The sequence below is a fragment of the Ranitomeya variabilis genome, chromosome 4 (assembly GCF_051348905.1).
Source record: "Ranitomeya variabilis isolate aRanVar5 chromosome 4, aRanVar5.hap1, whole genome shotgun sequence".
Lineage (NCBI taxonomy): Eukaryota > Metazoa > Chordata > Amphibia > Anura > Dendrobatidae > Ranitomeya > Ranitomeya variabilis.
Genome location: NC_135235.1, coordinates 220,926,735 through 220,939,378, shown reverse-complemented (window position 1 = coordinate 220,939,378; position 12,644 = coordinate 220,926,735). Strand labels below are relative to the sequence as shown.

General features: G+C 40.9%; 1 protein-coding gene across 1 annotated transcript; it reads right to left on the bottom strand.

Moving 5' to 3' along the window:
* Positions 1–211: 211 nt before the first annotated feature.
* LOC143768670 (chemerin-like receptor 1) lies at positions 212–7,254 on the bottom strand. The gene is made up of 2 exons (XM_077257313.1): positions 7,137–7,254; positions 212–3,496 (listed from the first exon to the last, which is right to left on the bottom strand). The coding sequence occupies exon 2, from the start codon at positions 3,483–3,485 to the stop codon at positions 2,388–2,390; it is 1,098 nt and encodes a 365-aa protein (XP_077113428.1). The 5' UTR covers positions 3,486–3,496; positions 7,137–7,254; the 3' UTR covers positions 212–2,387.
* Positions 7,255–12,644: the final 5,390 nt, after the last annotated feature.

Sequence of the window (12,644 nt, the reverse complement as noted above, 5' to 3'; positions counted from 1 at the left end):
GGGTATAGGGCTTGCAAGCATTGAACTTGGGCCTGTTCTTTGGTCATGGTTAAGGTGTGTATTGGTTATTATTATGTTATTATTGATTATATGTTATTATAAGGTTGTATATATGTTACATGTGTACTATGATGCATGTAGGGGGGATTTAGTTTAGGTGGGGTGGGGGGTTTCTTGGGGGGTGGGGGGATGGGTTTTGGAGAATGGACGTCCGGCGGGATGCCAAGAAGAGGAAAAAAGGACCATAAACTTCTGTGGACCTTGTTGTATAGTGAAGGCCACAAACTTTCGTGGGACCTTGTGTGATAGGCCACAAACTCTCGTGGGACCTTGTGTGATAGGCCACAAACTCTCGTGGGACCTGGTGTGATAGGCCACAAACTTTCGTGGGACCTTTGGGGGAATGGTGGTGGTTTAGTTTAGGAGGTAAAAAAAAAAAAAAAAAAAAATAAAATAAAAATAAAAAATAAAAAAATAAAAAATAATATATGATTAAGTTTTGGCCAGGTGGCCTATTTGCTTTCTTTAGGGCAGTTGGCCGACTTTTGTTTATTTTTCTAGGGATGAATGCATGGGTATGTGTGTATGAGGGAAAAAGGTACAAGGGGAGAGGAAAAAGGATATAGGTTGAGGTCTCTTCCCTTGCTGGGGGTATTAATGAAATGGAGGAACATTTTGTTTGTATAAATATGCTGGACATTGGACTTTTGGGGACTGTGAATAATTTGTTTTGTTATTGAGTTTGTCTGTAAGCTTTGCCTGTAAGTTTTGTTTTGTACTTTTATAATAAAAAAGAGATACAGGATGTAACTCAGGATCAGTAATGTAATGTATGTACACAGTGACTGCACCAGCAGAATAGTGAGCGCAGCTCTGGGGTATAATACAGGATGTAACTCAGGATCAGTAATGTAATGTAATGTATGTACACAGTGACTGCACCAGCAGAATAGTGAGCGCAGCTCTGGGGTATAATACAGGATGTAATTCAAGATAAGTAATGTAATGTATGTACACAGCGACTGCAACAGCAAAATAGTGAGTGCAGCTCTGGGGTATAATACAGGATGTAACTGAGGATCAGTAATGTAATCTATGTACACAGTGACTGCACCAGCAGAATAGTGAGTGCAGCTCTGAAGTATAATACAGGATGTAACTCAGGATCAGTAATGTAATGTATGTACACAGTGACTGCACCAGCAGAATAGTGAGTGCAGCTCTGAAGTATAATACAGGATGTAACTCAGGATCAGTAATGTAATGTATGTACACAGTGACTGCACCAGCAGAATAGTGAGTGCAGCTCTGGAGTATAATGCAGGATGTAACTCAGGATCAGTAATGTAATGTATGTACACAGTGACTGCACCAGCAGAATAGTGAGTGCGGCTCTGGAGTATAATACAGGATGTAACTCAGAATCAGTAATGTAATGTATGTACACAGTGACTGCACCAGCAGAATAGTGAGTGCGGCTCTGAAGTATAATACAGGATGTAACAGTATTAGTATAGTATGGTTACGTTTTAATAGCACAATATAGGACAACCCCTTTATGTATTATATTTTTGTCCTCTATCTTGTCAAAAAATGCATATTAAAATGTAATGTGAATGAATGTGGTTATACACATTTATAGCAAAGTGGGACTAGCAGATATAAAATATTTGTGGTTTACTTGAACTCAGCAGAGGAAGTTAGTAGTAATACCACAGTACAGTTTCCATTAATAGAAAAATTAAAAACTCTTAGGACACAAAAAAAATACAAACACTAAAGTCTAAATTATTTCCATTATACAGTCTATTGCTCCCAGCTATCAGCCAGTGGTGGCTGGGGGGAGGCTCATTGTAATATTCTGCAGTTGGATGTTGCCTGTCCCCAAAATAATAGCCTCCATGACAAATGTACAAGAAGTGAACAAACACATTTGCATAAGCTAAAATATGACCGATTCTGCCTTGACACAAACCCAAAGTATCACATTATGTTACCTGTGGTTTTACATAGGACTGCAATTGCAGAGGGTTATAGCAATTCACGCACAACGGAATGCAAAGAATTAACTTGAGCTCTGCTAAAGTCTCATCTTACATAACCCATAATGTATATTGGGCAAAACATTCAACTTTTTGATGCCCTCTGGATCGAGTAACCTTTGGATTGAGTAGTCAAGACAATCCAAAATTCCAGAAAAACCCAATAATGCAACATCACTTTAGAAAGAAAGATATTTAGCAAATGTTCCATAGCCCATTAAGATATTGCATGAATGGAACTGCAGTCTAAGGTCCTTAGATCTGGAGTAGAAATCTGGAGATGGTCAACATAAAGACACACAAATCCTTCCAACCAAAGATTCATTGTAGAGAGACCAGGCTCAGTCAGGTAAGTTGAGACTCTTGTTCAGAGACTGATCTTGACTTCCCATGGCTATAATTATTTTTACCATGTTCTTCACTAAATGCACTTTCGAAGGCCATAAGTATGGACCTTCGCAAAGATTCCTTGAAATCCCTCCCCAAGAAGACATATAGGAAAGGGTTCAAGCAGCTATTGAAGAAAGCCAAGCTTGTAGCCAGAGGACTTCCTATAAGAACTGCAGTTTTTAATGTGTTGTTGTCCCAGTGGTGCATGACGACTTCTAAAACTGACAGGATGTGATAGGGGAACCAGCAAAGAAAAAAAGCCACCACCACAGTGGCCATGACCTTAAATGGTCTACTGGACCAAGAAAGTTGACTCCTCCTCAACTTCAGAGCCATCAAAGAATAAAAAACTAAAATAAGCCCAAAAGGGAGCAGGAAACCAAAAAGAAACCGTACAGAGATCATCACCTGGTGCCTCATTGACCTGAGAGCCACCACCTCCAAATCATCAAAGTCACTGGAAAAAGCATAATTATTATAGCAATGGGTCACATTGGTTTCATTGTCTCTTATTGTGTCCCTAAAGGCCAGATAGGGTGAACAAAGGCAAAAGGCAACTAACCAAATGGCTAATGCTATGACGTTGGCTAGCTTGATGGTCCTATTGTTTTGCGCCCATACCGGCCTTACCACAGAGACACAACGGTCTGCACTGATGATAGTAAGGAGGAAGACACTGGCAAATAAATTCAAGAAAGCCACAGTACTGTTGAGTTTACATAGTAAGGTGCCAAAGGGCCAGTCAAATCGAAGGGCTGTGTAGGCAATACTCAATGGTAAGAAGAACGTGAAGATGAAATCAGCAATGGCGAGATTCAAAAACCACACGGTGTTTACAGTCCTCTTCATCCGAAATCCTGCAATCCAGATAACCAAACCATTGCCAATGGTTCCAAGCAGGAAGGATATGCTGTAAATGATAATGGACATGTACCGGAGTGTGGTCTCCAGCTCTAATGGAAGATCTTCTGTGGGGACATACTCTTCTTCTTCATCCTCCAGTTGCAGTGCCAAAGGATTGGGTGAGGATGGGAAAAATGTAGACTGCTCCATGGTGGGGTGGTCTGAAACAGAGCAAGTCAGAGCTTAGTACAAACCATCATGTAATGAAGGAATGAAAATGTATGACACAGCAGAGAGGAGGCTGCATGGTGGATCTCAGGTAAAGTCCGGCACTGAGTTATGACAATGAAAGAGGTAGTTTCCTATTCACATCTACAGTTTAGAATAATGTCTCAGCTTCCTGTTTTTATATATAGTAGTAACTCAATATTCTTTACAGGATTATACAAGTATAAGTACATACCCCTCAGTGACTACAGTCGTAACCATAGCTGATCCCAATCTACATACTAAAAGGTGGTGAGAACCTGCATTGACTCGCCTCTCCTGAAACAATGCATTTAAAGTTATTTTTATTTTTGCTTTAAGCCCCCTCTTTTCTATTTATGCCACAATTGATTGACAATATTCATATTATCCCAATTAGATCACCAATGAACTAAGCAAAACCATGCTACCTAACAAGTAGGTAGGACCTTAGTACCTTGAGATGTATCAAGTAAGCAGAACTTTAGTATCATGCCACCTACCAAGTAAGAAGAACTTAAGTACCATGCCACCCACTAAGTAGGTAGAACATTAGTACTGTGCTACCTACCAAGAACAAAGAACTTAGTACCATGCCACCTTCCAAGTACATAGAACTTAGTACAATGCCACATACCAAGTAGGTAGAACAAAGTACTATGCCACCTTCCAAGTACATAGAACTTAGTACCATGCCACCTACCAAGTAGGTAGAACTTAGTACCATGCCACCTACCAAGTAGGTAGAACTTAGTTACATGCCACCTACCAAGTAGACAGAACTTAGTACCATGCCACTTACCAAGTAGGTAGAACTTAGTACCATGCCACGTACCAAGTAGGTAGAACTTAGTACCATGCCACCTACCAAGTAGGTAGAACTTAGTACCATGCCATCTACCAAGTAGGCATAACTTAGCACCATGCCACCTACCAAGTAGGCATAACTTAGTACCATGCCATCTACCAAGTAGATAGAACTTAGTACCATGCCACCTACCAAGTAGGTACAACTTAGTACCATGCCACCTACCAAGTAGGTAGAACTTAGCACCATGCCACCTACCAAGTAGGCATAACTTAGTACCATGCCATCTACCAAGTAGGTAGAACTTAGTACCATGCCACCTACCAAGTAAGAAGAACTTAAGTACCATGCCACCCACTAAGTAGGTAGAACATTAGTACTGTGCTACCTACCAAGAACAAAGAACTTAGTACCATGCCATCTACCAAGTAGATAGAACTTAGTACCATGCCACCTACCAAGTAGGTACAACTTAGTACCATGCCACCTACCAAGTAGGTAGAACTTAGCACCATGCCACCTACCAAGTAGGCATAACTTAGTACCATGCCATCTACCAAGTAGATAGAACTTAGTACCATGCCACCTGCCAAGTAGGTAGAACTTAGTACCATGCCACCTACCAAGTAAGAAGAACTTAAGTACCATGCCACCCACTAAGTAGGTAGAACATTAGTACTGTGCTACCTACCAAGAACAAAGAACTTAGTACCATGCCACCTTCCAAGTACATAGAACTTAGTACAATGCCACATACCAAGTAGGTAGAACATAGTACTATGCCACCTTCCAAGTACATAGAACTTAGTACCATGCCACCTACCAAGTAGGTAGAACTTAGTACCATGCCACCTACCAAGTAGGTAGAACTTAGTTACATGCCACCTACCAAGTAGACAGAACTTAGTACTATGCCACCTACCAAGTAGGTAGAACTTAGTTCCATGCCACCTACCAAGTAGACAGAACTTAGTACCATGCCACTTACCAAGTAGGTAGAACTTAGTACCATGCCACGTACCAAGTAGGTAGAACTTAGTACCATGCCACCTACCAAGTAGGTAGAACTTAGTACCATGCCATCTACCAAGTAGGCATAACTTAGCACCATGCCACCTACCAAGTAGGCATAACTTAGTACCATGCCATCTACCAAGTAGATAGAACTTAGTACCATGCCACCTACCAAGTAGGTACAACTTAGTACCATGCCACCTACCAAGTAGGTAGAACTTAGCACCATGCCACCTACCAAGTAGGCATAACTTAGTACCATGCCATCTACCAAGTAGATAGAACTTAGTACCATGCCACCTGCCAAGTAGGTAGAACTTAGTACCATGCCACCTACCAAGTAGGTAGAACTTAGTACCATGCCATCTACCAAGTAGGCATAACTTAGTACCCTGCCACCTACCAAGTAGGTAGAACTTAGCACCATGCCACCTACCAAGTAGTTGCAACTTAGTACCATGCCACCAACCAAGTAGGCAGAACTTAGACCATGCAACTACCAAGAAGGTAGAATTTAGTACCATGCCACCTACCAAATAGGTAGGACCTTAGTACCTTGACATGTGCCAAGTAAGCAGAACTTTAGCACCATTCCACCTACCAAGTAAGAAGAAAATAGGTACCATGCCACCTACCAAGTACGTTGAACTTAGTACCATGACACCTATTAAGTAGGTAGAACCTTAGTACCATGAGATGAACCAAGTAAAAGATATCATGCCACGTACCACATAACCAGAACCATAGTACCATGCCAACTACCAAGTAAGCAGAACCTCATCATCATGCCATCACCAAGATGTAAAACTTTAGAACATGTGACCTATCAAATAATTAGAATTTCAGTCTCATAACATCTTGCATGTAAGTTGAAGAATCTTAGTACCATGCCATCTACCAAGTAAGCAGATAATTGGTATCATACCAGCTACTAAATACGAACTCCAGTACTGTGCCACGTACTCATGAAGGAAACTTTCCAATTGTGCCACCTTCCAAGTGAGGCAATGTCAGAGCATTTGGAACATTGGTAGGACTCCAATTTAGTAGTACTTAGAACTTCATTAATATGCTACCTATCGAGAAAGCAGACCTTCAGCACCATGCCACCTACCAATTAGGTAGCAGTATTTTAGTACCATGCCATGTATCAAGAAAATAAACAAACCTCAGCACCCTGCCACCTGCCCGCTAGGCAGAAGCTTGGAACCATACTGGCTGCAAAGTAGTCAGAAATTCAGAAATGTAGTATCGTTCAAAGACGGTATAACTTTAAACCAGTCTTCTATGTTCTTCAGCACAAAATTCCTGGTTCTTTTCATCTGCTTTGTTCTTGGCATAAAGACCGTGGTGTGCTGCCTGTCCAGTAACTGTTACCTTGCACACTGGCACAATGCCCACCAGCAGGTAAGAGAGGAGGAAGGTCAATGAAAAAGACTATTCTAAGAGACATCATCAGTAGCATTCATTGCTGGTCAATGTCTAGTGTCTACCTTTTTCCTACATGATCCTCTACAAGACTGAAACATCTGCTGACCATAAATTGTATGTGTGTTGGCACCATAGACTTAGGTCCCATTATTTGGTTGCACCCAAGTATGACATCCTAAGACAACTCAGCACCTTCAAGACAATGGGCCACTGGGGGTTTTCGTGGTGCCACAAGTAAACCTGTTCCATTATAATAACTCAGAGACTTATTATATAATACAAAGATAATGTAGAGAGTGACAACGACCCCAAAAATGTAGCATTAGTTATAGATAAAGGTAGCGTGTGAATAAATACTGTACCTGCTGCTGGGGAACAATCGTAAGCTCTTCCCCTGGATACAGACGGAAGGAAAATCAGCTGGAAGATCAAGGCTGGAATAGTTTGTGAGTCACAGCCGTCCTGACTATAACCCCCTCTTGCCACAGAAAGAAGCTTAAAGGAGCAGAAGAAGTGTGGTTACTGGCGGATGCTCTGCTCCATGATCTACAAAATGCAAAATGTTCTAAACCCATCCCAGAAAAGAGAAAAACTCATTGCTACCAGATGCCATTATATATATATGTAGGGGAGGGAAGATGAGGCGTCCATGAAGAAATCAACAAACGTCTTATGCTGTAATGTTCTGCAGCAGCTGAGATGTATTATGAGGTTCTGCAGCAGCTGAGATGTATTATGAGGTTCTACAGCAGCTGAGGTGTATTATGAGGTTCTGCTGTAGCTGAGGTGTATTATGAGGTTCCGCAGCAGCTGAGGTGTATAATGAGGTTCTGCAGCAGATGAGGTGTATACTACAGAGACTTCGTGAATCTCTTTGTCTTCATATATGTGGTCCATGGTTGGTGCAGACGCCCTTACATCTTTTTCTTTGTCCTCCCCCCTTCCTATCGGTTCACAGCTCCTTAATAGAAGAGTTCACAGAAGGTAACCCTTCCCTGGAAACCTTTACTTTGGCAGAGAAGCCTCGGACTCACATTACAAGCAGCTTCAGGACTTGAATCTTTCCAACACATTTTCTTATTCAGCAAAGTCAAAGCAAATACAACCTTCCATGTAGAGATGTAGCAGATCTATGTCCGTGTAGCAGATCTGAGTTTGACGGTTGTCACTATTCATATTGACCTTGCTATGTGCCGCCGGCGTCTGTGGTTCTGCATAGACTATAGGTAAACCTACTACTGGATAGACATGCCTAAGTAAGGCCTTCTTCGCTCAACCTGGTGATTCCTGTACAGAAGAAAACAGTACTGGTGAGGTCCGTGGTCCGTATCCGTGTGCCACCCATATGAATGTATGTGACATCTGTGTGTGTCCGTTTGCTGTCCATGTCCTTGTGTCCATGTTTCACATCCATGTGGCATCCGTATGCAGTCCGTGTGACATGCAGCGGCACCTTGGAAAAGTAGTACAGTTCACACTGCTGAAGGCAGGTCTCATTATTGTCACTTGGTCTTCGAGAGATCAGCGTGACACGGCGACAATGATGGGAATTGCATTCAGCAGCAGCTGTGTCCCTCCTGTATAAAATAAAGAATTAAATTAAAAAGCAACGCGGGCTCCCGTGAAATTTTCGTAACCAGCAGAGGCAAAACCCATTTCTGAAGGCTGTTGTTAATAATCTGGGAAAAGGGGACAATATCTCAAAAGGTTCCCAGGCTATTAATAACAGCTCACAGCTGTTTGCTTAGCCTTTTCTGGTGAATTTAGAAAAAAAAGCAAAGGCTAAACAGACAGCTGTGGGCCGATATTAATAGCCTAGGAAGGGGCCAGAGATATTGCCACCAGATTACCAATATCAGCCCTCTGCCACCCCAGAAATGGGGCATCAATAAGATGCTCCAAATCTGACACTGCCTCGCTCTTCCCACTTGCTCTGTGGTGGTGGCAAGTTGGGACGAAGGACATAGTCCAAAACGCGCATCGGGGTGTGTACCACACCGGAGCCTTCTGCCATCCAGGTGACATACTTGTATCTTTTTATTGTGCCAGTGTACCCTCGGCTTTACTGCAGTTGCAGTTTCACAGGAACTCTTTTGACCCCTTTCCCTTTCATTTTTTACCATTATGGTCCCATATGCAATTTATCTATTTACTCTTTGGGTCTCACAATAAAGATGTTTACTGTTATCCAACTCAGCCCTGGTGTTATTAAGTATTATCTAGCATTATAAAGCTAACGCCCACTTGTGGACGTTGGACCCTTGTACCACTATCATGGAGTTTAATTCTGACAGTTTCAGCAGACACATGGATGCTAGAGGCCTGCTGAATGTCATTTTGCAGGGCTGTGGCACTGCTTCTCCTGTTCCTCCTAGCACAAAGGTGGAGTAGGCAGTCCTGCTGCTGAGTTGTTGCCCTCCTACAGCCACTTCCATGTCTCCTAGTGTACTGGCCTTTTTCCTGGAATCTGCTCCATGCTCTGGACACTATGCTGATAGAAAAAGCTACCCTTCTTGCCACAGCTCGCATTGATGTGCCATCCTGGATGAGCTGCACTACCTGAGCAACTTCCGCCTCATATTACAGTACCTCTAGGGGTGAGATCAATGACAAAATGCAAAAGTTACCAAAACAACAGGCAAAAAGGATGAGAACAGAGAAATGGTCTGTGGTCACCCCCTGCCAAGCACCATACATTGCCAAATAATAAACTGACTCCAAACTAGATACCAAATTATACTCCCAAAAAATAATACTGTCATACTGATTCTACGTAATACTGCCAAATATTAAACTGATTCTAAATGATGCTCCCAAGATAATATGACTGTGTATATACTACATAATCTCACTATATAGTGCCAAATAGTATAATGATTCCATATAGATGTCATATGTCACCATGTAGCGCCATAGAATAGACGGCCTCTTCCCGGCAGCTAGAGGGTTATTTCTGAATGATTCATTTCTTTTAGGAAATATCGAAAAAGCAAAATATAAAAGTTGCTATGAGGCAGAAAGAGGGCCCCTGGTACAGAACGGTCAGCTGCAGGACAATGAGAGACCCTGAAGCCACAAGGCGCAGCTGTGACCACAGGCACCGAACATAAACTCTGCGGATATAAAGAGCTCTGCAGTTTTACCAACCATCCCATCAATGCCTCTGAGAAGGTGACGCAACTCGCGACAGACTTAAAGGAACACTCCTAGTGCTGGGACAGGGTGTGACACAAGGACTTCCTTGTCTGCAAACTGAGATTCTGGTTTGGCTTTTATTCCAAGTCATGTGGCAAGGCTCATTGAGGGGGCCCATATTGACATTTAGAATTGCTACTTCCTATAGGTGGCGATAGAGATCAAGTCCTCTTCCTTTCTGAAAAGGCAATTTGAATATTTAGGTTCCATCTTAAAAAACTAAAAAATTCCTACTTCGCCTTCTCAGTTCTTTGTAACAGTAGAGTGTTCAGTAAGACATTTCCGTGTTTCTAGAAAAAAAATTGCCCTTAAAAAACGAAAACATCAACCCCAATGACACAACTTTAAAGAGGTTGTCCACTACTTTTACATTGATGGCCTACACTTAGGATAGGTCATCAATTTCTGATCGGCATCCGGCACCCCCCACTGACCAGCTGTTATCGGTGTGGGCTGGCCGGAAGTACTTTTTTATGGAGCTGGCCGTCTACCTGTCTCAAGTTCCAGCAGATCCACAGTCAGAAGAAGTCCCCAAATATGTTAAATTTTAAAAAAAATGTGTTTTATATATAATTTTTTTATTATTTTTTCCTATACAGTTTTAAGACGTCATACATATAGTCAACATATTTCACTTTTATATACAACAATTGGCTCTTTTGCTACAAATTTTACATATGTAACATGTATAAATTGTTGGTTTTAATTATTTACTGCTTGAAGTTCTGCAGAAGTTTCTTCCCAACCCTATATAAGGGAGGTGGCTCTGTATAACATACTCCTGATGAAGGAGTCAACTCAACTTCGAAATGTGTTGTATTAATTAACAAAGATCAAGAGAACATGGACTTTGTCTTCACTCTGCCCGGGAATCATCACACTTTTTCCTTTAGTTTGGTTTAAATACAACTTTAAAGGACTTATCACGAGATCAGCTAAAAGAGGACTTGAAAAAAAAACACCAAACCACTGTGGGCAGATGTCAAGCTCTGGTCTTTCCTGTCAATTTACTGAAAATGCAAACAGGTCTATAGATATAAATAAAAAAATATATATTCCAGGAAAAGTCTGCAATCTAAGAAATCTGCAGAATAATGATGTGGTTACAATAATGAAAAATAGTATAAAAACTTGTATCCGGAACACAATATCATACAGTGCGAGGATCCTGTTGTCCAACCATCCATATCTCTGCAGGACTCTTGAGTGATGGTCCAGACTTTCTGGGCAAGGTCTCGGCGGTTACTGTGGCTGGTTGTGATGTTGGCAAAGATTTCAATATTTCACCTAAAGAGGACCTGTCACCAGATGAAATTTTGCTCATGTTTTTGCTTTTGTTTTTCACTTAAAGAGGACCTGTCACCAGATAAAATTTAATGTTGCTATTGTTTTTGCTCTTGTTTTATTCCCACTGCTCCCCCCATTTATATATTTTTTTATGTTTATTTTTTTGTGTTAATTTTATGGTCTTCACCTAGGGTAACTTCACTCACAGGATAATAATGCAAATCAGCCTGATGGCACGCCCCCGAGGATCCTAGAAGCCACTCCTCCTTAGTAAGAAAAAACATAAAAATTAACACTAAATAAATCCCCATATCCAGAATTCTTAGGGGAGCAGTGGAAATAAAAAAAGAGCAAAAAAACTGCCCATTTTTCACCTTCTAAAAGGTTTTATTTAAAGGCATCCAGGTGAATACATAAATCAAGAGGAGCCACTAGGGGAGTAACTGGAGAGGGTGCTGTGGTTGAATTCATTCCTGGACTTTGGGTGTCAAACATGAATCATAATGAAACGAGTATTATATTCAGCCATCATAGCTGAGGGTCCTGTTTTCTATTGGGACCCAAAGATTTTATCAGACCCCTTTAGGACTCCGATATTAAAACAGGACTCTGCTGCTTCTCCAGAACTGCCATCCCTCATCTCTTTCATCCTAATTCCAAAAGTCTACTCATCTACAAGTGCTTCTCACTAAATTAGAATATCATCAAATAGTTAATTTATTTCAGTTCTTCAATACAAACAGTGAATCTGGTATGTTATATAGAGTCATTACAAAGTGATCCATTTCACGTGTTTATTTCTGTTAATGTTGATGATTATGGCTTACAGCCAGTGAAAACCCAAAAGTCATTATCTCAGTAAATTAGAATATTTTATAACACCAGCTTGGAAAATGATTTTAAAATCTGAAATGTTCCCTACTGAAATGTATGATTAGTAAATGCACTTAATAGTTGGTCGCGGCTCCTTTTTCATCAATTACTGCATCAATGCAGCGTGGCATGGAAGCGATCAGTCTGTGGCACTCCTGAGGGGTTATGGAAGCCCAGGTTGCTTTGATAGAAGGCTTGACAAATTTTTTACTTGGCATACAAACCTATTAAAATGTGAATGGGATTCCTTTTAAATGTGATCCTCTTATTGACATTTACACTAAAAACAATATAATCGCGTTTTTTTTTCTGGCAGGTCTTCCCTCACACAAGAGTCATCTTGTTAATATTGTATTGAATTTAAATTCATGAATTATGATTTGTTGTTTTGTTTTTTTTTTAAATTTAATAAAACATTGTAAATTTTTAATGAACACATTTGCCTAAGTGGTTATCTTTGTATGTCCTGGACAGTGGAGTATTCTTAGGTCAAACACTTTGATTTATGGATATTG